General features: G+C 42.4%; 1 protein-coding gene across 1 annotated transcript in view; it reads left to right on the top strand.

Moving 5' to 3' along the window:
• Positions 1–25,220, top strand: part of Lpar1 (lysophosphatidic acid receptor 1) — a 66,424-nt gene that overhangs the window by 1,485 nt on the left and 39,719 nt on the right. The window contains exon 2 of the mRNA XM_038348149.1: positions 16,333–17,080. Coding sequence (XP_038204077.1) covers positions 16,333–17,080 — 748 coding nt within the window. The remainder of the gene's footprint in view (positions 1–16,332; positions 17,081–25,220) is intronic.

The raw sequence follows: 25,220 nt of genomic DNA, 5'->3' as shown, positions 1-25,220 counted from the left end.
AAGTGTTCAAATGCATGAGCCTATAAGGAACATTCTAACTCAAACCACCACGTGGACATAGTTTTTAAATCTAGCTTCTGTATATGAGGGAACCGGAAGTCTTTGGTCTTTCTTACCCCATCACCCAGTCTTGATGGCACAGGACATTGTTTTACCCATTTATTTTCTGTCTCATTTAGAAGCCTATTATATTTTGTGCATGTTTAAAATAAGGACTTCTGGTTTTGTTATTTATTTATTTATTTATTTATTTGAAGAGAGAGTCAAGAAAGAGGGAGAAAGAAGGATCAGCAGTTCTCGACCTGTGGGTCATGACCATTAGGGTGAGTTAAATGACATTTTCACAGGGATCACCTAAGACCTTCAGAAAACATAGATATTTACATTATGATTCATAACAGTAGCACAATTACAGTTGCAAAATAACAATGAAAATAATTTTATGGCTGGGGGGGTCATCACAGCATGAGAAAATGTATTAAAGGGTCACAGCATTAGGAAGATGTAACAAGTTTTTCTTGGAGGAATATCTTTGGATTGCCAACCCCCAAATAGCAACCCAGAGACTTATTTTTAATTATGAAAGCTCAGTCTTAGCTTAGGCTTGGCCCACTAGCTCTTATGACTTAAATTAACCTGCTTCTATTAATCTACGTTTTACCATGTGGCTTTTTATCTTTTGTTTTGTATGTCCACCTCCCTCTGTGTCTTGTTGGTGTCCCCACCTATCTTCCCAGAATCCTTTCTGTCTCTGGAAGTCCTGCCTACTTCTTCCTGCTTGGTTATTGACCATGCAGCTCTTTATTAAACCAATCAGAAGGCTCCTTGCCAAAGACACTCTTCACAGTATAAACAGATACTCTACAACGGAAAGATTGAGAACTATTGTTACGGATTAACTGGGGGTTTTCCACCATGAATAAGTCCTTGCTGTTCTTTGAATCTCTCAGAGTGTTTTTAGGGATGTTCGATGCTTGGTGTCATCTCCATCACGCCATTTCTCTTTTGCTAGCTGGTCCATCAAGGTTTCAACATTTGACTACTTGGGCATCTTGCTGCTTTTAACCCCTGTGGATCTTTGGCACCATAGGGACTTAGAGAATGGATCAAGAGATTTAGTTTGTTTTACTTTAGGTTACCATCTCAAAGCCTGAGGCAGCTGTTCCCGAGACTGACAGTTCTTAGCCCTTTTTTTGGGGAGTGAGTTAGGTCCTAGCATGGGCTTCCCTGACCAGACATTTCAGCATCTCTCACTGTCGTGTGTCAGCTTTTCCAATAACACTGGCTTACCCCCCGTGCTCCCCGTTATGTAAACTACTATGGTTTGGTGAGTAATATCAATGCTTTCAAGTGACTCATTCCATCAAAATGTCCAGTACTCTCCAAAGTAGAAGGGGAACCTATTTAATATAAACACTGAGGGAAAAAGATACTCTTGAAAACTTTCTGGGGGGTTAAATTGGCATAGCTACTTAAGTGGGCCGGTATTAATCAGTATTAGTCAGTATTAATAAATACTGATGAGGCAGTATTTATTGAAGTCAGGTACCTTTGCAGTCATTCTGCTGTCTAAACACATAAGACCAAGGGAGAGTGTAAAAAGATAATCTCACCACGAATTTCAAAGTTCCTCATAGTCAGTTGTGGTTATTAGTGAAGTTAGGTGTATGGATATGATTTAAATGGCACATAGCAGTTAAAACAGGCATTTCAGCATGCCTATGTTGTCATAAGACACCTTATAAAAGGAAAAGAAAGAAAGACATGGAATAATCCTCACAGGAAGAGATCATTAAAACTATAAAACAAGACCATGTGTTTTTTAAGGACTAACATATGGCTCATAAACAGAACTGCAGAGGGAAAAACCAGCACATACATTTTCAATAGAATTCGATTGCCCCCCAGAGGGCCCAAATTGGATCTGGGAAGATGATAAATCCCTCCAAAGCTTAAGCCTACCCTAAAGAACCATATTTTGTAGCGTGTGACTTCCTTCATTAGGGAGAATTTAAATTTAATTAAAATTTTCTCCTTGAGGATCATTATTAAAAAATAAACAAAAATGGCATGAAACACCGCTTTTCGGAAGCATGCACACGGGCGCTGTAGCCACACTGCTGGAGTCCAGATCCTCGAGAGCCCGAGGGCGTGTGTTTGCCCTCTCTTTGCCTCCACATCCCGCTTGCAGAAGAAACAGAGCAATAAAGAAGCCAGCCTTCTGGCATTGTTCGGAAAGTGTCATGTGCAATCATGCATTCGGCTCAGAACGACGGCTAGTGCATATTGTCCATGCACATTGGCATGCATTGTCGTTACTGCTCAGCCACTGGACAGGCCTCTACGTGCAAGAGTAAATGAGATAAATAAGGGTTGTTGCCTTCCTCGAGTTGAGAAACGCGGTAGAAGATGGGCAGATAAGGAAACCACAAGTTAAAATGCTGGGTCACAATTACAGTGGCCCAGAAGTATGGCTGTTCTTGGAGTTAGCACTCTGGCTTCTTGCAGGAAGACCACCAGACAAGGAGCCCGTGCATGGCTATGAGCTCTTTTGACAGGGGGGAAGAGAGAGCTTGTGCAAATGCCTGGCGGGCTGTGATGAGGGGTAGCTCAGAGTGAGCACAGTGAGGTGGGGCCTGGGCTGTCCCCAGAGGCTCCTCTACCGGACCACAGGTCTGACGGTTGAACTCTGAAGAATTCTGTGAAGGGCTCGGCACATAACTTAGTGCTTAGGAGTGTGTATTGTTCTCTCAGAAAACCAGAGTTTGATTCCCAGCACTGCACCCATACTAGGGGTTCATAGGTTCAGCTTTAGAGGACCCAGTGCTCTCTTTTGGCTTCTGAGGGCACCTGTATTTATGTGTGCACATAAACACACACACACACACACACACACACACACACACACTTAAATATAAAATAAATCTTTTTAAAAACCAAACCAAACCAAACCCAGCATCTGGTAAGCTGGCTGAAATCAGCCATGATGTAGTATTTACACTGCAGAAGTTGGCAAATGTGTTAGAATGGGTCGGTTCTTGGGGGTTTGCAGGATTTTGAAAGCCATATTAAGAAATTGAACAAACTCTTAATGAAGCCTGTAGTGGTAGAATGCTTGGAGTCTTAGACCTTTGCTTGACAATGTTCTTGACAAATTCTATAACAATGCCAACTACAGTAGGCAAGTCCTATTCTCAGCCAATGCTGGCCATACTGGTCATAGTATAAGTCTTTTATATTTGGGAACTAAGACAGTTGGGAGGAGTTAGCTGCAAGCTGGGATGATTAGATCACAGAGAAAGGTGGTTTATTTTTCAGGAGAGATACAGACCTTTGGATCCCCTGGCTCTAGGAGTCTGGCTCTAGGTCATAATGAGCCTCCTGATTATAGGCTGATTCTTCCTCTGGGTTTTGCAGCCAGGATTTCCATCAAGACAGGCTTACCTGTGCATCTCAGCCCGTACTGATGGCTGCTCCCCTATTAGCTGTTGTCTCCTGGTGCAGAGAAGGCTTGAATTATATGAGGGCAGCCTCTCTTTAGGTGGCACATAACGAGCAGCTCTGACAGAGCCATCACCTTACCCTGACATTATCCAGCCCGCCAACTGCTCCTGCAAAGGGAACTGACTATCCAGTGTGAGGATAAGCTCACCAAGTGGGAAAGGCCTGAGAATCCCTTTCCAAGGCAAAGGCAAGAAGTAGAAGAACAGGAAAAGAATGTGGGGTTTTTTTTTTTGTTTGTTTGCTTTTCTATTCATCTGGGAACAAAGAACATTTCTCCAGTGAAGGCTGCCTAACACCAGACATAAACTAATTAATATGAACAAATAGCCGGCGATTGTTTCAAATAACAATAGGGAAGAAAGCGCTCATTGTCACTCCCGATGTCTTCGCTATTTAGTCAGCCGGGCATTGGCCTTGTGCTTTGCAGTGAGACAAGTTTGTGTTCTCTGCTTGGCTACTGCCTGGTCTCCAGGATGCAGGCTTGTTTTCTTGTTCTGGGCCAGCAGCACCCAGTCCTGACATCATTAAGGTGAGTCCCAGGATAGTTGGGACTGACTGCCACAGGAAGTTGCCTCCACTGATTTATAGCTATTCTAGTCCGGAGTTGGTAAGAAGCTTCCATATCCACGGGAACCTGAGGATGCGTTTGTAGACAGGAATCACTGAGATTGGTGACGTGTTCCTCCTCTCCTGTGGATGCTGTGGGGGTGGAGTAGTTGCCGTGTTCTGTTTCTAGAACTCAGCTAAACATTTATTTCATTGTGGTTGATGAGGTTCCGGGGGGAGTCGAATAGTAATTTGGATTTCAATGTTAATGGAAGGGTCAGTAGCTCAATACCAGAGTATGTCATTTGGTGATAGGGGTGTCTGAGATCTTACAAGGTGCTTGGCTGTCATCCCTGGGATTCCAGTAAGGAAGGGACCTTTGCCTTCAGTGTTGTGGATGCTGTTCCCTTCTGCCTCTGGAGTGTAAAATGGCATTTGTGTTCACGCTAGTGACCAAGAGAGAGTTTGATCCTCTTAAGTGATTTTGTGTTCATTAAAGGTATATGTTTGTGATGGTTTCCAGTGCCTTCCAGTTTTCCTCTGATGTTTTGAACTGTTTTAAAGCCTTTTTGTTTTCAAAGTCTATGTCTTAGAAGCTTTTACTTTGAGTTGGATGAAAGCAAGTGAGTTCTGCATTCCAACTCTGGATATGTTACTTTGAGTTTGAAGGCTCTCTCTCTCCCCACTTCTTCCTCACTCCTTCCTTTCCTCCCGCCATCTGCCGTGTGTGTGTGTGTGTGTGTGTGTGTGTGTGTGTTGTTGTTGTTGTTGTTGTTGTTGTTATTGTTCTTGTAGAAGTCCGTGTTAAGGAGGTTTCAAACATTCTCAAGAATGAACACAAGCTCCAGCTACAATCTAGAGTCACCAGTTACTAAAGTTCGGCCCATTGGCTTCACTTGTGGGAAGATGAGGCCCTTTAAGTCCACAGCTTTGCTCCATCTCTTATCTGTCTGCATATCTCACTATTCATCTGCCAGATATAACTTGTTTATATAACCGCAATTCCATTATCACATTTAAGAACTGAAAGCAACTGCTGACATCACATTGTGCTCAATCATGTTGTCGTGGAAGGTCAGCAGACAGTCATTCGCTCTTCTGTTACTAATCCATCCCGTGAACTCTCATAGTTTAAAAAGACAGTCTCATTTTCCTCTTCACTCTCTGATGGAGATGGGAATTACAGTGAGACTCTTTCACCAACAAAGACTACAAAACCGAGATGCTGCTCACTTTAGTGTTCCACGTGAGGAGGTTAAGGCAATAGTTGCTCTTAAAATTTGATTGCCAAGGAGTCAGGCATGATTTTTAATAGGCAAAAGCATGAATAGTTGTATGAAATATTATTTTAGTATGAATCATTCATTGCAGTATGATGTTCCCTGGGCCACACAATGAAGCCACAGTGTGATCTGGTTTTACATACATGGACCTGAGAAAGAGAGAGGGTTCATAGGCTTAGATCCATATAGACCTTGCAAGTCTGAGCTGTTATATACAGCGCTAAGAGGTCTTTCAGTATAGGTTTTTCGTTCAGCTTTATTTTTCATGTTGTAGAATTAAAACGTGTGCCATACTTGAAAATGTAGACGGGAAGACAGGGGCTTGGTGCTTTGTGGAGTCTTTAATAGATACCAGGCATATGCTAGCTCTCACCATGTCTCCATGGTGGCTATGAGAGTTCCTTATAGGGAGCAAGTGGTGGCTGCATAACGGTTTGTGTGTGTGTGATGTGCATCTGTCTTATGCCAGGAGACCCATCAGAGGAAAGCAAGTTAGATAAACACTCTATGGAAAAATCCCCCGTGTTGCCAGGAATAAATGCACGTGGAGATAAACACTGAGATTTCTGACTTATTCCATCTTGATCTGTGCTCCGATTAGAAGTTAAATTTCTTCTTATATTGCTGTTTAAATTTATTTATGCCCCTTCTGTGTTTATAAACTCAGCAAGCTTGGGAGGGTATTTTATTTTGGAATCTGAGAGTGCATTTTCAATTTTTCTTTCCTAAGATAAAAATCACATGGGTGGTGGTGGGGAGCCTAGTGTAAACCACAAAAGATACCTATGGAGTTTGTTTATTTATCTTTCTAATATGCCCTTGTAATTGGTTCAGTCTGTGATGGTTGGTGAAGCTGCTTCTTTGTCCCTAAAGGGCCTGTGGCTTTCTCTTTCGCACCCACCCTGGTGCGTGTCATTTTTATGCCTCGGTTCTCCCGACACTCGGACTTCTGTTGCAGAGTCAGCAGAGATGTCAGAGTGTCACGGTGTCCTATTTTTACCATAATCACAGGGTCCGGGGGCGCCATCTTTTGAGCTCTGGATCGTGCTGTAACGAGCCTGTCATTAAAGAAATGAGCCTGAATTTGCTGGGTGATGACCCTGTCATACCATAGTTGCAGAGTGTCACTTAAGCACTGCCCTGGGGTAAATTGCAGCTGTAGGCAGGCTGAAGCCTATGGAGAAGGAAAAGGTGTGTTTCTTCTCTGAATTCCTTAGTGAGAACTGGGACTGTGGTGCAGACTTGTTTCTGAAGCCTGGATTGGCCATGGAGCAACTTTGAGAGATGCTGTCAGCTTCCAGCAGAGCCGAAAGACCCGGCAGCTAGAAGGACGGGGTGCGTGCTTGTGGGTGAACAAGGGCACTGTAACTCCACAGTCGGGATGTCCAGAGGATGATCTCCACACACCAATGTCAGATCAGCCTGCACCAGTCAGCAAAGGGGGGTTTAGGAGTCTAGGTTCAGGCCCAGATAGGAGATTATTCACTGAATTCATGCATGAGTTCCAGCTCTAAGCACTTTGCTCCAGAATTCTGCGTAGCACAACCTTAACTGTGGTTGGTAAGTCAATAAAGCCAACCAGGAGAATTGCAGTTCCATGACTTAGTGGCACAGGTCATAGTTCAGGGCTAAGCTAGAGGGATGAGTTGAGTTGTGTAGAGATGACGTGGTCAGGTGATCCCACCTCTGTGACTCATGGCCACATGGAGGGACTCGCCTGCAACATCACACTTTCATGAGGAGCCTGGAGCCCTAAGGCACCACTGATTCTGCATGTGGGAATTCAGGTAAAACAAGCAGGTGATGAGAGGGTGTGCCACTAATGTGAGGACCACTGTCAGCAGACACACTGGACAGTATGTAGTTAATTAGAATTAAAAACAACTTGTTTTGTCAGACAGGATTTCCCACCACAGCCCAGCATAGCCTTGAACTTGTGGTAATTTACCTACCCACTCCTCTTTTTTTTTCTTTCTTCAGTTTGAGACAGGGTTTCTCTGTGTAGCAGTCCTGGCTGTCCTAGAACTCATTTTGTAGACCAGGCTGACCCTGAACTCACAGAGATCTGCCTGCCACTGTCTCCCAAGTGCTGGGATTAAAGGCGTGAACCACCACCACCCAGCTTTACCCCATCCTCTTGTGTGCTGGGATAACAGATTTAAGCCACACTACCTGGCTAAACTGGATTTTTTTTCTTTTCTTTTTAAATTACATTTTGACCTCAGTGGTGGCATACGCCTTTAATCTCAACACTCAGGAGGCAGAGGCTGGCAGATCTCTGTGTTCAAGGCCAGCTCAGTATGTCTATGTACAGAGTTTCAGGCCAGCTAGGGCTACACAGTGAGACCTTGTCTCCAAAACAACTAAAAGTATATGTCACTTTAGTTATTCATCTTGTGTTCCCCGTGTACGTGTGTGTGTGTATGTGTTCTTGCGTGTGTGCATGCTTGCGTGTGCTCACGTGTGTGCACTCATGCATACACATGCCATGGCGCATACGTGGGGGTCAGAGGACAACTTGATAGAGTCTGTCACCTCCATCCACTAGGTAGTGTTGCCAACAAGGTATGACCTGGGGACTGAACTCTGGTAGTGAAGGCTTGACTGCAGATACCACTGTCTGCTGAGCTGGCTCACCAGCCCCAGAATTCTTATAAGTACCTTTGGTCCAAGTTTTCTCTTAAAGTTATTAAAATTTTCTCTCGATATGACTGAGTCATTTTGCGATGAAATACGTTAAACGATGGTGAAACGTGCAGGAATGTATCCATTCTTTTGCCTTGTAAAAGCTTAACCTTTTGATGCAATTTCGCAGTCTCCTGTCTTCTAATAAATCAAGGAAATGAATACTTACCATCCAGCAAGGTCATTGAAGTCCTTTCTGCTCTTTTTCCCAATGATGTTAATTTTTTCATTCAGATCAGAAGTTGACAATTATTATTCTCTCTGCATATATTTGAGGACATTCAGTTCTGTGAGAAAACATGAATAATTATAATCAATTTCTACAATTTTTTTTTTTGGTTTTTTGAGACAGGGTTTCTCTGCAGCTTTAGAGCCTGTCCTGGAACTAGCTCTTGTAGACCAGGCTGGTCTCGAACTCACAGAGATCCGCCTGCCTCTGCCTCCCGAGTGCTGGGATTAAAGGCGTGAGCCACCATCGCCCGGCTAATTTCTACAATTTTTAAATGCAAGATGATATACCACATGTTTACCTGTGCAAATTGCCTTCATGGTTAGTGTATGTGAACTGGCTTTATTTCATTTCTTTTTAGTAGTTTCTTGCCTATATTGTGATTCATTCCTCCTTTGGTGGTTCAGTATTTATGTTGTTTCTTAATTTTAAATTATATGATATTGGCTCTCCTTAGGCACATTTGCCATCTTCCCCACCCCTTCCAGAGTCCAGTGTCTGAATATATGAATTTGAGTCATTTTTGTGAGAACGTTTTTCAAAGTTGTTGTACTGAGTTTCCATTCTCTGGCATCGTATGACTGCCCTCGCCGGCAGTGACATTTTCAGACGCGTTAATTGTGCTGTGTTGGAAACAATTGGCCCTTTCTGTTGATACCGCTCAGCCTTATCTGGTTCCTTCTGAGGAGAATTTTCATGTGGCTCTCGGCTGGTATGGCTTTCTCCTGGGGATTGTTTGTCCATGTCTTTGCACATCTTTTTTTCTATTGGATCATAGCTTTTCTCTTTTTGATTGGTAAGAAATTTTTTTACTCCTCACTGTAAGGAGAATCATATATGTTAATTGCCAAATTTCATACAAGCGTTTTTCCTCCCCTTTCATTGAAAGTTTTTTCTTCCAGCACTGAAGTCTTACATTTTTTTGATTAGCTAAATTTGGTCAATGTTTTGGTTTCACTTGGAAAAAAATCTTCTCACTATTCACAGGTTATAAATACATTTTTTGTTTTCTTCCAATTCTTTCAGATTATGATATATATATAATAACATAAAATATTATATATAATAGATATAGCACAATAATACTTAATAGAATAAAAATAATATGTATTATATAATAATATAACATGTGCTTTACATATATATCATCATATTGCCTCAAATGGTGTTCTGTGTATGATAGTGACTTATACAGCCTGATGTGAGTTTCTGTGAATGACATATTTTTAATTTAATTTAAATTTTTATAATATTTAAAAATAAATGAATAGTCGATGGGTATAGTTTGTTGTTTTTACTCTTTGACTCTTTTGCAGAGCCTAACACAGTCACCAAATGGAGAGTCTTACTATTACTTATAGCTATTTGGCCTCAGCTTAGCTTGTTTCTGGCCCTCTTAACTTAAATTATCCTGTCTGTCTTTTGCCTCTGGGCTTTTATCTTTCCCTATCTCTGTATACCTTTCTCTGTGTAGCTGGGTGGCTGGTCACTGAAGTCGTCCTCTCCTCCTTTTCTCATTCCTTGATCCCCCCCCCCCCGATTTCTTCTCCTATTTATTCTCTCTTCCTGCCAGCCCTGCCTATCCTTGCTCCTGCCCTGCTATTGACAGACAGTTCAACTCTTTATTAGACCAATCAGGTGTTTTAGGCAAGCAAAGTAATACAGCTTTTCAGAGTTAAATAAATGCAACGTAAAAGAATGCGATACATATTTACATCACTAAACAAATATCCAACAGCATAAATATGTGTAACACATCTTAAAATAATGTTCCACAACAGATGGATACAGCCATGCCACCCTATCAAGCTGCCGTGTGTGTGTTTCAGTCTCTGGCTAGTTCCAGAGGATTGTCATGTTTGTCTGTGCTAACCTTGTCTTGTGTATTCCGCCTGGGCCTCCTGAGTACTGGAATTGCAGGTTCACACCACCATTCCTAGTCGGGTAAATCCTTATTCCTCTAATTGTTTTTCTCGATTGAAGCCGCTCTTCTTATTACTTGCACTGTGTGTGAACTGTTATTTTTCCTTATCCATTATTTTACTAATACGGAGATTGTTAAGACTTCTGGCACTACTAGTGGGTTTTAGTTCAAACTCACAGCCTCAGACATAACCATTTCTGCTTCTCGGTAGCATTTGGGAGCTGGAGAGATGGTTCAGCAGTTAAGGGCACTACCTGCTCTTCTGGAAGTCCTGAGTTCAATTCCCAGCAACCACGTGGTGGCTCACAACCATCTGTAATGAGACCTGGTGCCCTCTTGAGGGAGAGACCTGGTCAGTCATCCTCATCAACTTAGACCATGAAACCCAATATGGACAAGTTCAACAAAACCACCATATACAGGCTGCCTATGCATGCTTCAGCATTGCCAGGGCATAAACTTCATTCATTCTAAATTTCCTCATTGACCACGATAATCTGCCGCAGGTGTAGCCCATTAACCTTGCTTTGTAGTTCTTAATTGGCTTAGAGAAGATCTAAAAGACTTGCTATATTTAATCCTGCACATCTTTGGTATTATTAATAGCTTTTATCATTCCTCCTCTTAGCGACAACTTAAAATTCTCTGGGAATCTGCCAGTGTGATGATGTTTTCCTTTCTTTAGCCTGGTAGAGAAGAATCTTCATGAGAAGGCTCTCATAATATAGTCTCACTGACTATTACTTGCTTTATAAGATAAACCACTTGAGGTATTATTTTCGGTGAATTTCTAAAATACTAATGATTGCATCTTCTTCAGCATCTTAAGGAACCTAGAATTAAGCCATATTGTAATTTGTGTCAGTGTTGTATTCTAATGAGAAATCATGCCATTTTTTCTTACTTTTAATTTGAGACTCTAAGAAGGATGGAGATTATTTTCCTGGTAGTAAACCTAATAACATTTGAATAAATTCCATGCTGCCTACTTTTTCTGCTCTTATCGGGAGGATAGTGTAACTGGTTTGATTATTTTAGATTTAATAACTGGAAATGAAAAGGACATGGAGAACTTTATGCTTCCATTTCAAACAGAGGGAATGGAACTAGGAGCCATGGCCTACCTTTTGAACACGTGACTGGGTGGACATTGGACTCAGGAGGAGTCTAAAGCTCCGAGATGCACATACCCTCACACATTCCACTGTGTTAATAGAAATGGGACCGTGTGATCCTGAGGAGATGGAGACAGGTGGCTCCTCAGTGCGCATGGGCCAACCAGCCTAGTCTATTCAGCCAAATCCAGGCCACTGAGAGATCCTGTCTCTATAGCCAAAGTGGATGAAAAACTGTACCCAAGGTTGACCTCTGGCTTCCACATGTACGCACACACGTGTGCGTGTGCTCTGACACACATAAACCTATGTGCGCATATGCATACACAGAAGTGGGGAGCAAGTTGACTTCACTTATATCATACTGCGGGTTCTTTACCCAGCGTAGATTAAGATGCCCTTAAAGCATGCCAGGGGAGTACATATTTACTTTCTTCTTGGACTCTCTACTAAACCGCAGAGGTCTAATTAGTATCTTGTGAGCTTTATGCCAGGTGTTTGTTTTTCCTCTTGGCTAATGAGTGTATAATTGCCTTCTGGGAGATTAAAAGGCGTGTCAAGTGGACGGGAAGTGGCTTCAGCAGGCACTCAGGTGTGTCTATCGTTTGGTCCCCTTTGAAGGCATAGGGTTGAGCTGCATCCATGCCTGACATTCCATAATTCCTGGGAAGGCAGAGAGCGGTGCATGAAGGTCAGAGACCCCAGACAGCGCCGTAACAACGCCCTTTAGAGTTCAGGATGACAGGCTGCCCTGATTGAAGCTCACAGGTAGGGTGAGGAGATTTCCAAGAGGAACATCTGTGTAGAGTAGCCACTGATGCCCCACTTCCAGCCCAGGATTCCTTTCTGGGATGCAGTGACCAGTGCAGAGTAGCCAACTGAGGCCCCACCCCCAGCCCATGATTCCTTTCTGGGATGCAATGACCACTGGGGCCCCACCCCCAGCCCATGATTCCTTTCTGGGATGCAGTGACCATTGGGGCTCCACCCCGACCCCATGATTCCTTTCTGGGATGCAGTGACCAGTGCAGGATGGAAGGGCATGAATGTCAACTTTCTGCCACTGAGAGACATTTCGTTTAAAAGTAATTTTATCTGAGATGCATGTTTAGTCTCTCTCCAGGGCAGCATTTGGTAGCTTCTTACTCAACAAGGATTTCGAGCTGTAGTGATTTCACCTGTAGAGCAATAGCTTTCATTGGAAAGTATTTACTGAATTTTGTCTGAGTGTGTATTCATATTGTCCCTATGATTCTAACAGTAACTGCTGGTTTCTTTTCTCAAAGTAAAAAGGAAACAAACCACTTAAGATCTTAGGTAGATACATTTTGGGGGGGGGGGGTGATTAGTCTTTGCCTATTGCCCTTTCCTTTAGTACAGCCAGCTGGAGACCAAATGCTCACTTTTCCTCAGCAGTGTGGAAAGTGACCTTACTTCAGTAACTACCCAAAGCCACCATGTTTATCTCCACTCATTTCGGTAGTTCTGCCGATTGACTCAATTTAAATAGTATGTTCAATATGTTTGGATTTCTTCCTCCTCATCCTCATCTCTCACTTACATGATTCTTACCTAAACAGCAAGAGAAAATGAACAAACATTTACATCCTACTTTCCTAGCTCAAGTACTTTTTGGTGCAATGATAGATTTATGCCAATATTATTGAATTATATCTTGTGTAATTTGTTTTAAGAATTATTTTTATGTTTGAATTTTTGACCATTTAAAAACAATTGTTATGTCTTATGAATTCTATACACCAGGGATTTTGGCTGCGTGTGTGCATGCATGCATGTGTGTACACACATGTGTGTATGCATGTGTGTGCATTGTGTGTGTATGCACAAGCATTTGTGTTTATTAGTCACTTTCCTTGTCGTTGTGGTCAAGCTCCTCGTGAGCCTGTGGAGGGGGGGGGTTCCTGTAGGGTTCTAAAGATTTTTCTATACAGCAAAGTTGTTCATACCTTGGAATTTGTGCTAAAGCAGTGGTTCTCAACTTTCCTGATGCTCTGACCCCTATAATATAGTTCCTCATGTTGTAGTGACCCCAACCATAAAATTATTTTTGTTGTTACTTTATAACTGTAATTTTGCTACTGTTATGAATTGTAATGTAAAAATCTGATTAGTAGAAAATTGTAATATAAAATCCAATATACAGAATATATGATATACAATGCTGGTGAAAGGGTCATTTGACCCCCAGAGGGGTCACAACTCACAGGTTGAGAATCTCTGTCCTAAAGCTCCCACATCAGAAACACTGGGGGTGTTCTGCTCTCTTCACCTTCCACATTTGATGAGCTTGCTTTTTCTTTATTTCTCCTTTATGCTTCTAGAGCCTTTCTTTACTTTTAAGATTCCAAAATCTCATTAAGCTATAGAAAAATTTTGACCTGCTTTCACATTGTTCTATAATTTATATAAACATAAACCAGTAATGAATGTGTCTTAAGCTGTGGCTTTTTCTTGTATGAGGCTCTGCCTCTCTAACTCCACCCTAGTCCTTGGATCTCCAGAATAACTAGGTGTGTGTTTTAATCCACCCCTCCAATTCCTTCTTGTTGTCTCTGACCCTCTCTATGAATGCTGGGTGGATATCTTACATCTTTTATTTTATTTGGCTTTTATACTCTCTAGGAATTTTGTCTTTTTTCCATTTATTTATTTATTTTTGGTTTTGGTTCTTGGTTTTTTTGAGACATGGTTTTTCTGTGTCGTGGCTGTCCTGAAACTCACTCTGTAGACCAGGCTGACCTGGAACTCACAGAGATCCATCTGCCTCTGTCTCCCAAGTGTTGGGATTAAAGGTGTGCACCATCACTGCCCAGTTCTACTTCATTTTTTTTTATTTAGAAATTATGTTTTATTGTGTTCTGTCTGACATGTACAATCATGGCTTCCCAAGATAACCATTACTAAAACCACAGGACCTCTGAATAAATGACCTTAGTTGGCAGAAGGGATTTTTTTTTTAGAAGTGGAGATTTGAAATGAAGAGATGATCATATAGATTCAGGCTTCTTAAAAATGTTCTACTCACAACCCTTTTGTACCTGAAAGCTGTTCACAAGTCTCTGTACATGTCTGCTAGGAAGTTTCATGATTGAGAAAATTAAAATGGGAAGACCTACCCTAACTGTATGTGTGTGTGTGTGTGGGGGGGGGGTGACATTCCCTAGGCCGGAGTCCTGGAGTGAATACAAAGGGAAAAGCCAGCTGACTACAGCATCCTACGCTCCTGCATCCTGAGTGTGGATTCAGCTGCTGCTTCTTCCCACTCTACTGACAAGACTTTCTGATAGAGCAGACCACATCTTCACACCATCAGCCAAAACCCAGCCCTTCCATCCTTGACTTACTTTTGCCAGTAATATTGTTACAGCAATAAGAGAAATAATTAGCACAGTAGCTGTTGTTAATATAATCAGAAAATTCCGAATTCCGGTCACCTCGATGTCTTTGAGAAGAGACTATGTTCCTGTGGTCACAATAAAGGGACTAAATCAATCTCTGTGGGACTTGAATTGGGTGGAAAAGGAAATGGACGATAGGGAGGGTGATCCATCAAAAAATAGATCAAGAAAATGGATACCTTCAAAAGGCAGAGGTACTAGACATCACATGAGAAAAACTGAAAAATGAGAAATTATGATGAGTCGTTAGAATGTCTCAAGTAAGTATTTTTGAAAGCAGGGTTTCTGGGTAGGTGTGGTCTTGGGTGTGGGCCACTGGGATGTAATGGAATAGGTCACTAGAGGTGAAGTCAAGGAAAAGACAGGTAAGGAAAGTCGATGAATTACCTAGAATAAGGGCAAGATTTGAGGTGAACTGGAACATTAATGGCCAAGTTCTCTAATGTGTAGTGAGGGAGACACTCTGGACTGTGCAGAAGATGCTAAGAGATGTAAGACAAGGTTGTGGAGTATGACTTATTTCATGAAGAGAAGAACCATACAGCAGATTATTTGTTTAGTGATTTAGGACTTACAGCAAGAGAAGAGGAAACAGTGCAAAATGTTTCCAATTCTAGAAGTTTCCAGTGAACTGAAGGTCTCAGGAAGAGAATTGTTTTTTTTTTTTTCTAGTTGATATGCATTTCCCCCTTTTGTATTCTTCATTATCTTTTATTTTCTAACTTCGCTTTACTGTTTACTGATTACCCGTATTCTATTTAGACCTCCTCAAACCTTTCTGGACTCAAGTGTTAGTATAAATAGTATGCAAATATACTCCAACTGTTTCTGATTAAAAGAAAAAGAAGGAGTAAGTAAACACATTATAAAGCAGCATCATTCTACACTGGGAGGCATGCGTGTCCTCTAAACTGATTATATTTTACTTCTTGGGGAGTAGTGTCAGGTATCAGCTGCTTACAGTAAGCCTTCCAAGGGGGAAGAAAGTTCTCAAGAGTCACAGACTGGTAGCTGGATGCTATTCTGGGGAGGGAGAGTTCTGGGGATGGGTTGTGCAGACCACAAGAATGTTGAACAGTACATGCTGGCTTTGACTAAAGAATCTTTGATACATAGTATGACCTTTGAAATGTTGGGGCTGATGGCCCTTCTGCACGCTTGTGTTACAAAATGTCTGTCACAGGTCAAAACCACTGTGTGAGGTGAGAAATGCACACTAATTGGCCAAAGATACCATATCCAGAAGCTATCTCTGTTACTAAATAACAGGGCAGAGTAAATTTCAATAGGATAAACACTTCAATTGCAAAGTTCTGCAAGATTTTTGACTGTTTGGGGTATTTTAAGGAAGTTTTTTTTTGTGTGTGTGCATGCCATGTGGCTTTTCTCGAAGACTTCAATGACACACCAAGTAGAGACCTTGTTATTTATTTGTCCCACCGGCTTTAATCTTGAGTACTAAGTGGCCAATGTGGCTGTTGGACATTATTCTGGGTCAGATTTCCAGATTCTTTGCTTTTATTGTTTCATTTGCAGATGTTATAAGGAGTCTTGTGTTGTCTGTCCATCTTTATATTTGGATCTGTGGCTTCACTTATTTATTTATTCATTCATTCTTCTTTCTCAGTTCACAGCCATGAACGAACCACAGTGCTTCTACAACGAGTCTATTGCCTTCTTTTACAACCGGAGTGGGAAATATCTTGCTACAGAATGGAACACAGTGAGCAAGCTGGTAATGGGACTGGGGATCACTGTCTGCGTGTTCATCATGCTGGCCAACCTACTGGTCATGGTGGCAATCTATGTCAACCGTCGCTTCCATTTCCCTATTTATTACTTGATGGCCAACCTGGCTGCTGCAGACTTCTTTGCTGGATTGGCCTACTTCTACCTGATGTTCAACACGGGACCCAATACGCGGAGACTGACTGTTAGCACCTGGCTTCTCCGGCAGGGCCTCATCGACACCAGCCTGACGGCCTCTGTGGCCAACCTGCTGGCTATTGCCATCGAGAGGCACATCACAGTTTTCCGCATGCAGCTCCACACACGGATGAGCAACAGGCGTGTGGTGGTGGTGATTGTGGTCATCTGGACGATGGCCATTGTGATGGGTGCCATACCCAGTGTGGGCTGGAACTGTATCTGTGATATTGATCATTGTTCCAACATGGCACCCCTCTACAGTGACTCCTACTTAGTCTTCTGGGCCATTTTCAACCTGGTAACCTTCGTGGTCATGGTGGTTCTCTATGCACACATCTTTGGCTATGTTCGCCAGAGGACTATGAGAATGTCTCGACATAGTTCTGGACCCAGGAGGAATCGGGACACCATGATGAGCCTTCTGAAGACTGTGGTCATTGTACTTGGTGAGTTCTGTCTTAACCGTTGTCTCCTTTATAGATTCTCAATGTTGTCATGTAGCCACATTGATTTATGATAATGGTAAACGAGAGTGTGAATATTTACCTGGTATTATGAGAGAACAGGGAAATTTTGTTTTGCAAGTCTATGGCAATGTCAGCCTACCATTCTTTTTGCAGTTACAGAATCAGTTAAATACTGGTCTTGGTACTGTGGTGTAAATGATGAAAGGTATCATAGAAGATTTTTCCTCCCTAGAATACCATAGCATTCAAGGTTCCACACCACAAAAATCAAAACAAACAGAAGCCTCAGCATAAATGGTTTCATTTAGCTTTAAAAGGTTTTATGAGAGGCCACATCGTAAGACTCTTGCCCTGAGGTCTTTGCTTCACAGATGTTCAAATGGATGGTGCTTTATTTGATATGGGCACCCTAGATGCTTTCCTACATAGATATCTATTAGTTCATGTCTACATGCTGTAGTTATATTTTATTTTTGAGAATTTGATCCATGTAGGCAATGAAATATCATCCTATGTACCTCCACTTCCCCCTCTGGTTCTCCCTCTATCTCCCCGACAAGCCCCTCCCAACTTCATGTCTTTGATTTTGTTTCTAAGTTTTTGACAACCCCCTAAGTCCCATGTGCACAGATGTGGGGTATGGGAAACCTACCAGTATTGATTGCCTTCCTCCATAAAACAATGATTCTTCATCCCCTGGCAACTACCCATGAGCAATAGCTCCTCGGAATGGAATGGGTCCTGAAGATCATCTACCCATCCGTGCTGGGATGAACTTGGGAACCTTTTGGCTGTCTTGTTCATGCAATGGTCTTGGGTAGGTAACCTCTGCGCTGTGAGGTCATGATTTAGATAGCTCTGCCATGTATGGGAACAGCATTCCTCGGCACCCACCTCTCCCCTCTGGCTCTTACATTCTGTCTGCCTCCTCTTCTGTGATGGTCCCTCAGCCTTGGTGGTGGAGGTGGGTGTTCTGTTTAGAGCTCAGGATCTCTCTCTCAGCACTGTGACCAGTTCTGCACCTCTCCATTGACTGCTATCCACTATGAAAAGAAACTTCTTGGGCCAAGGTGGAGAGCAGCCCAGGGCTGTCGGTAGCAGAACCTGAGAAGACTCTCTATAATTCTTAACAAATTGTAGGCAAATAGTCCAAGGTTTTATAGAAATCTATGGCAGAAATCTTTAGGAAAGTTAGTTTTGCAAAATTAATTTTCTCTTCATATTAATAGACATTACATCACAGTTCAAGATAAAAATTATGATGTTTCTTCTATAAACTCAAATAATCTTTTTGTTGTCGATTTAAAAAATTAAAATATAATTATATAATTTCTTCCGCCCTTTCCTCTTTCCTCTCTGCAATCTGTCCCATGTTCCTCTCCATATCTATCTATCTATCTATCTATCTATCTATCTATCTATCTATCTATCTATCTATCTCTAAGTATATTAATATAATTTTCTCAGTTCCTTTAATGCTTCTTGTATGTATTTATTTTTATGACCACTTAGTGTATAACCAATTAGGGAGCTCATCCTTGAAGAAAATGATTTCTCTCACTCTCAGCATTTCTTGAGACAGGCTAACCTTGAACTCACTCTATATAGACTAAACTGGCCTTATCTTGTGGCCTCTTGCTTCAATTTCCTGCATGTTGGTATTATAGGCATGAATTACCACATCCAGTTTTAAACGCAAAAGAACTTCAAACTTAAAGTTTTCCTAGATTTAAAAAAAAAAACAAACAACTTCATGGTAGTGGTCAGTGTGGATGAAGATATGTATACATTTACATACTCACAAGATGGTTTCAGAAAGCCTAGTAAACTCTGGGCACTGGGGTGGCACCTGGAGATATACCCATCTAGAGAACATTTGGAGAACATTTCTTTTAGAGTATAGAGTAACTAAAATGTTTGCTTAATGATAATTTGATTAATTAATTACCTAATTGAATCACAGCTTCTTCTTAGACTATATTGAGGTTAATGTTTGATCACGTTTATTAATCTTAAAGCACACCCATATAAACAAAACAATGCCCCCCAAAATGAAATCCCTGTAAGAAAAACAAACCACGGCTTTTTCAGTGGTTGGGGATGTAGTTGTGTGGCGGCGGATGGTCTCTTCTCTTTTCTTTAATTGAAAGTATATTTCTCATACCGTATATTCTGATCATGTTTCACCGTTCTCTAATTCCTCCCAGGTCCTCCCCACCTCTCAACACGCCTAAATCAATACTCTTTCTTTCACTCTATCATTAGAAAACAAACAGGCAACTAAAAGACACAAAAGAATAGGACAAAGCAAACAGAAAGAAAAGAGCCAAAGTCAAAGCACAAGAAACACATACGGGTGTAGGTGCTCACACACCTGCACACCCAGAAATCCCATCGCAACAAGAATAGAGAAATAGATAATAATAGAGAAATAGGTGTGTAAGTAAAAGACCTGAAAGGTTCAAAAATAAAAATAGAAGCCCAGATAAAGAATTAGGAGATAACAAAACTCCAAAAGTGCTATTGATTTAATTTGATGCTGGCCATCTACTTACGAGCGTGGGGCCCGCCCATGTGTGGTTTGGATACCCAGTGAGACTTTGTTTGGAGAAAACTTAGATTTTCTGTTGTGAGCGGTTGTCAGTTGAAAACAGTTTCTGGGTAAGGGATGGGACTTGTGTCCACTTTCACTCTCCTCAGCCCTGGGACTCCACGTGACTAAGATCTGTGCAGGTCCTGTGCAGGCTGCCACAGTCTCAGTGAGTTCATGTGTGTGTGTTGGGTCTAGAAGGTCTTGTTTTCTCGGGCTCTTCTATCCCCATTGACTCTTTCCATCTTTCCATCCTCGCTCCTATTAAGTTCCCTAAGCCCCGAGTGGATGGATTGGAAGGAGACATCTCATTTAGGACTGATGTTCCAAGGTCTCTCATTCTCTGTCCGCTGTCCAGCTGTGGATCTCTTTTTGTTTCCATCCTACTGTGAGAGGAAGCATCTCTCATGATAGTTGAGCAAGTCACTGATCCACGAGTATATCAAAATGTCACCACAAGTCATTTTATTGTTACACTCCTTTAGCAGAACAGTAGTATCTGGTTAACCCCTTGGTCTGTGGCCTATCTAGTCTAGGGTTCTTGGCTACCTGAGCGTTGTTTGGCATTGGTTTCATTTCATGGAATGGGCCTCAAATCCAATGAAATAGTTGTTGGTTCTTCCCACAGCTTTTGTGGTGCTGTTGCTCCAGCATGACTGGCGGGTAGGGTCATCATTGTAAACTGAAGGGTTTGCAGCTAGGTTGATATTTACGTTTTCCCTCTGAAGTGTGCTGAGTCCTTTTAGTACCAAAAACTCTGGTCAATAGGGAATAAAGGCTCTAGGTAATCACTAGGTCAACTTCTCTCTATTGAGTGGGTGGTGAAGATGTTGTCTTCAGCAATAAGGACTTACTATCAGTGTCTGGAGGGCAATCAATAGCTTTGGCAATATCCAGGATCATTTGGGAGTTTCAAGGGGGCCCCTTTGGCTAACCGCCCAAGTACCATTCCTGGTACCGAGAGTTTCATTTGATGGACTTTTCCAGTGGGTTTAAGACCTCAGATTCGATCCCTAACAATGCAAACACACAGACAAACTAACTTTATTTTATCTTTGCTACAGAAGTTGAGTGAAAGGTCCTGCAATCCTCTGCTCTCTGGAAAGCACAGTAGGGTAACTAACCAAGGATTATGTGACATCTCTGAAACCACGGTTTTCACTCATTTTAGTCCACAGAAGCAGATGGAGCACAGATTACCCTTAAGTAAATTAGCATCCCTGAGAGAGCCTTCGCCCCGTTCTTTTGGGTCAGGGCAAGCGTGTCATGTTGATCCTCTGTGGTTCTATTGAGTGTGACCTGTAGACCTTGGAGAATGGGATTTAGGCCATAGATTCAACAGCCCTCCGAATTCCTGTCTAACTGAATATCCAGGAAGCATCCTCATTGGGGACACCATCACCTCAGACATGAGATATCTAATTCCACCCAAAGCCCAATGAGCCCAAGAACAGCTTCTTCCTCAAATAATTATGGTAAAGCCTTGGCGCATCTCTGTGCCTCCAGACAGCTTCACACGTTCGAAGAAAACACGTTTCAGTTTGCCATGGATATAATCTGTGTATGAGATGAGATGTATAGCCTGAGACATTTTGCTTCCGTATTGACGCAGACATTTGTTTGCTGGCTGTCAAACGTTGATGGACACTGTGAGATGCGTGCGTGGCTTTTCCTTTATAATCTCAGACACTCACTGTTTAGTTCATGGAGCACTAAATGACTGTGGCATTTGGACTATGAACCCATCAAGTTCTTACTTTAATCTTGACCTTTGCATAAGATTCCACATTTGCATCACACACTACACTTAATGATTCACGTAAAATTAACATCTGTGCCTCATTGAGTTGTTTGCCCTCCACCTTAAGCAATACTTCCACCACGTATCACACGAATTTCAAATGTGTATAGCAGAAGTTGTGTCCTTTGAGGCTTACGTAATAATAGTTCTGTGGCCATGAAATGGAAGAAGTTTTAGAACATGGAAAACTCCAGTCAGAATGATGCGTGAAAATAACTTGAAGCAAGATGGAAATATGTTTGTAATTTCGGAAATAGAGGTCAATAAATGAATAACAACCTTTTTGAGAAGAGCAGTAGGAGTGAGAGGGTGGGTGGGCTCCACACGGGAAAGTGGTAGAAAACCCCAAGAGGAAAGTCACAGCCCAAAGCAGCCATCCATGTGTTTGTGGCAGTGATGCCCAATGTCTCTTGTGCCATCCGCTCTCCTGCTGGAAGTGGTGGATCTGGAAATTTGGAAACCGTGGGTTGGTTTTGTGAAATGAGCGCTGTCATTGGCCTGGCGATCACCTCATTATCAGTTCACTGACTGATAATGTGGATCTTTGACTCTGGCTTTTGCACAATGGTTTTTAATATCTGAGAACTATGATCTATGAAGATTTTTGGCCTGGGGAAGGCCAGCGGGATCAAATGTTTTGTTGTTTCTTTTCTCTATGTGGTCTTTCACAGCTATCTGGCTCAAAGTAGGCACACAGCAAGTAATTGTTAAATGAATGAATGGATTTGGTGGGCAAAGCAGCTTTCTGAGCTTTCAAGATGGAAGAGCAGAGAGAGCCTCAGTGAATTTACTATGGTTTCATTTTAGCCAGCTATAAAAGGCGACACACCTGCCTATACTTCTATTATATTCCGTGAGTTTAAAATAAAGCCAGCTTTTTATTGAGATAGGGTCTCACCATGTAGCCAAGGATATCCTTGAATCCATGATTCTTCTGCCTCACTCTCCTGAGTGCTTAAATTAAAGGCATGCTCCACCACGACAGGCTAATAGTTCATGACTGCTAACTAGAATGTGAGCAGCTTAGAAAATGACTGGCTATTGCGGGTGTTCGGTTAATAGCAAATCAGTTTTATTGTGATTTGTTCTGGGCTGGCTAGGACTTATCACTTGTGTGGAATAGCCTTTGGTTTTTGCTGTATGAGAATGGGCTACGGCATTTAGACCTGTTCAGTGTCCGTGTTCTAGCGAGCATTTGTTGGTCAGCAGCTGAGTTCCTAGAGAAGAGGCATCTTAGAGTTTCACAATGGCAGCACCAGCGGGGAAGGAAGCATGAGAATGCAGATAGCTACTTTGAGTGAGTATTGCATCTTAACAAGAATCTTATTTCAAATGTGTACAGCATTACTTGTTCACCCAGCACTCAGACTACCTTAGAGGTTTGGATTTAGAAATGCCTACTGAGCATGGCTACCATGATCGATTTTCTGTCTTTCCTCTGGGTGGTGAAAAAGCAAGTCTAGGGACTCTGGGTAGCTTGCCTGAAGTCACACAGGTAGTAAGTGTAGGAGCTAGAAGTCTATACAACTCCTGACTTGGGTTCCATGATCTGTGTGGGTTTTACCTCCACATCATGCTGCTTCTCAAGAGTGAAACTATCCCGCGTCTTCTAGGACAGCTTGCGGGCAGCTGGTTTTTTTTTTTTGTGTTGATCCTAATACTTTTCTTTGATGCTGCCAAACCCCACCTTTGCCCCTTTTCCAGGGGCCAAAAAAAAAAAAAAAGACTTGAAGGTGTGTTCTTTTCCTTTCTCTCCCTTCTGATACCACTCAGGATTCCCAAGTCGGCCACCGTTCCCCATGGTTTGGAATTACAGCGTCCACAAACCAGCTGCTTCTCACTGAGGGAATGTTTTGTTCAAGGTGTAGTCAACTCCCCATTCCTTGCCCCAGCGTGAAGCTAGAGATCCCCTCCCCAGCTCAGGCTTCCATCTGCTTGACGTCTTACCAAGAATTCCTTGAGTCGGTTCCTCCAGTGACTCAGGCAGTGGAGGCGTTCTTCCTTATTTGACCACAGGCTGTCTCAGGATGGGAGTCCTCTCCCTTTCTGTTCTGTTCTTTGTGGTGACAGTTCACTGAGGACAATCAGCAAAGAGGAGAACCAGAGTTCAGAAAGGAAAAGGAGCCTGGGGAAGGTGTGGAGGCTTTGCCATCTGATCCCTGAGAGGCATAGAAAATAGAACAAATGTAGGGGTCATCTCTCTTGGCAAAAAGGATACTTTTTTTTCTAGTTTGACCATTGCAATTGCCAGTGGTCACCAGTAAGGATAAATTACCCACTATTATCCATGTACTATGTGCCAGAGTCAACACTCGCCACCACTTTTAGTGTTGTTTGGACCAACTATTAGGGAAAGTCTCTTTTTTCCTCCCATTTTATACGGCAAGTTATTTGTGGACGGCCTTCTCTTTGGAAGTGGCAAAACAGAGTCCAGCTGTAGGGGTGGGCTCTCCGCACTTCCAGCACAGGGTGCTGAGCGTGAGTTCTCTCAGTTTACATCAGTGAATCTGATGGGTGCTAACAATATGCTCAGGAATAAACAGACCAATCAGGACAACCCTTCACAGAGCTTGCTTTGGAGAAGAAGCTAAGAAAGTGCTGTAAAATGGATGCCTCCTTGATTTGGTAGGGATGGGGCAGAGACCTTGAGTGAAGGGAAGGCAGGACTCCCAGAAAAGACAATATTGAGTAGATTCATAGTCTTTCTCCCTCCCTCTGCCTCCCCCTCCCCGTGTGTGTGTGTGTGTGTGTGTGTGTGTATACACATGCATGTGCATGCACACAGGTCACAGTTGCTCTCTCACCTTATGTTTCGAGGCACTGAGCCCAGAGCTTTGGTTTAGCTAGACTCGCTTGGCTAGCAAGTCCGAGGTTCCCATGAGCCTTCCCTCTCCGGCCTCTTTAGCATTGACATCACAGGTATGTGACACCAAACTGGGCCTTTTACAAGGGTGCCGGGGACCCACGCTCACATCAGGGTAAAACACACACTTTACCCTGAGTAGATTCTGGAAAGGTGTAGAAGAGGAGTTAGTCATACCATGGTGTGGAGGTGCAGGGTGGGGGGTGCCAGTGGGGGCAGGAAGTAGTGTAAGCAATGGTTATCACCCTTGGGAAACTGAAAGCAGTCAGGCATGATTTGCATGACATGGTTATGCTGGGTAGAATGTTGACCAGATGGGGGGAAACTTCAAAACATACTATGGCATTTGGGCTTTAGGGTGACTGACAGGAAACGCTAAAGTGCATTTTCTAATGAACATCAAATCTTATAGGTAGGGCAGGGCACAAGCTGTGACCCAAACAAAGATACTTACAGTAGCAATACCAGACACTGATTGGTTGGGATGCTGGTACCACAGACGAACCCTTGCAAGTCAGGAGACTTGGCGTATCTGCTTCTTTTCTCCTATGCATACTTTCTGGGTTCCTGTTCTTTGCTGTTCAAGTATGAATGTTCATACTACATAAACATGATAGGAAGAATTATTTTTTTAAAGACAAGTGTCTTTTCTTATTTGGAATTTCAGAACTTCGAGGGTCTTTAAAAACCACTCCATTTACCCTCTTTATCTTTCAGAGGAAGAGTCTGAAGCTCTCACACTGAATAATTAACCCAAACCAGGGCCCAGTGTGCCGTCTCCTGTACCCCACTCCCATCCACACTTTCTATCTTTTCCTTCTTTCTGAACACCAACGTGTTTTTGTGGGGCTAGCTGGAACTCGCT

Source organism: Arvicola amphibius, chromosome 11, assembly GCF_903992535.2.
Source record: "Arvicola amphibius chromosome 11, mArvAmp1.2, whole genome shotgun sequence".
Lineage (NCBI taxonomy): Eukaryota > Metazoa > Chordata > Mammalia > Rodentia > Cricetidae > Arvicola > Arvicola amphibius.
Note: the sequence above shows the minus strand (reverse complement) of the source record. Positions and strands in the feature narration are given on the sequence as shown.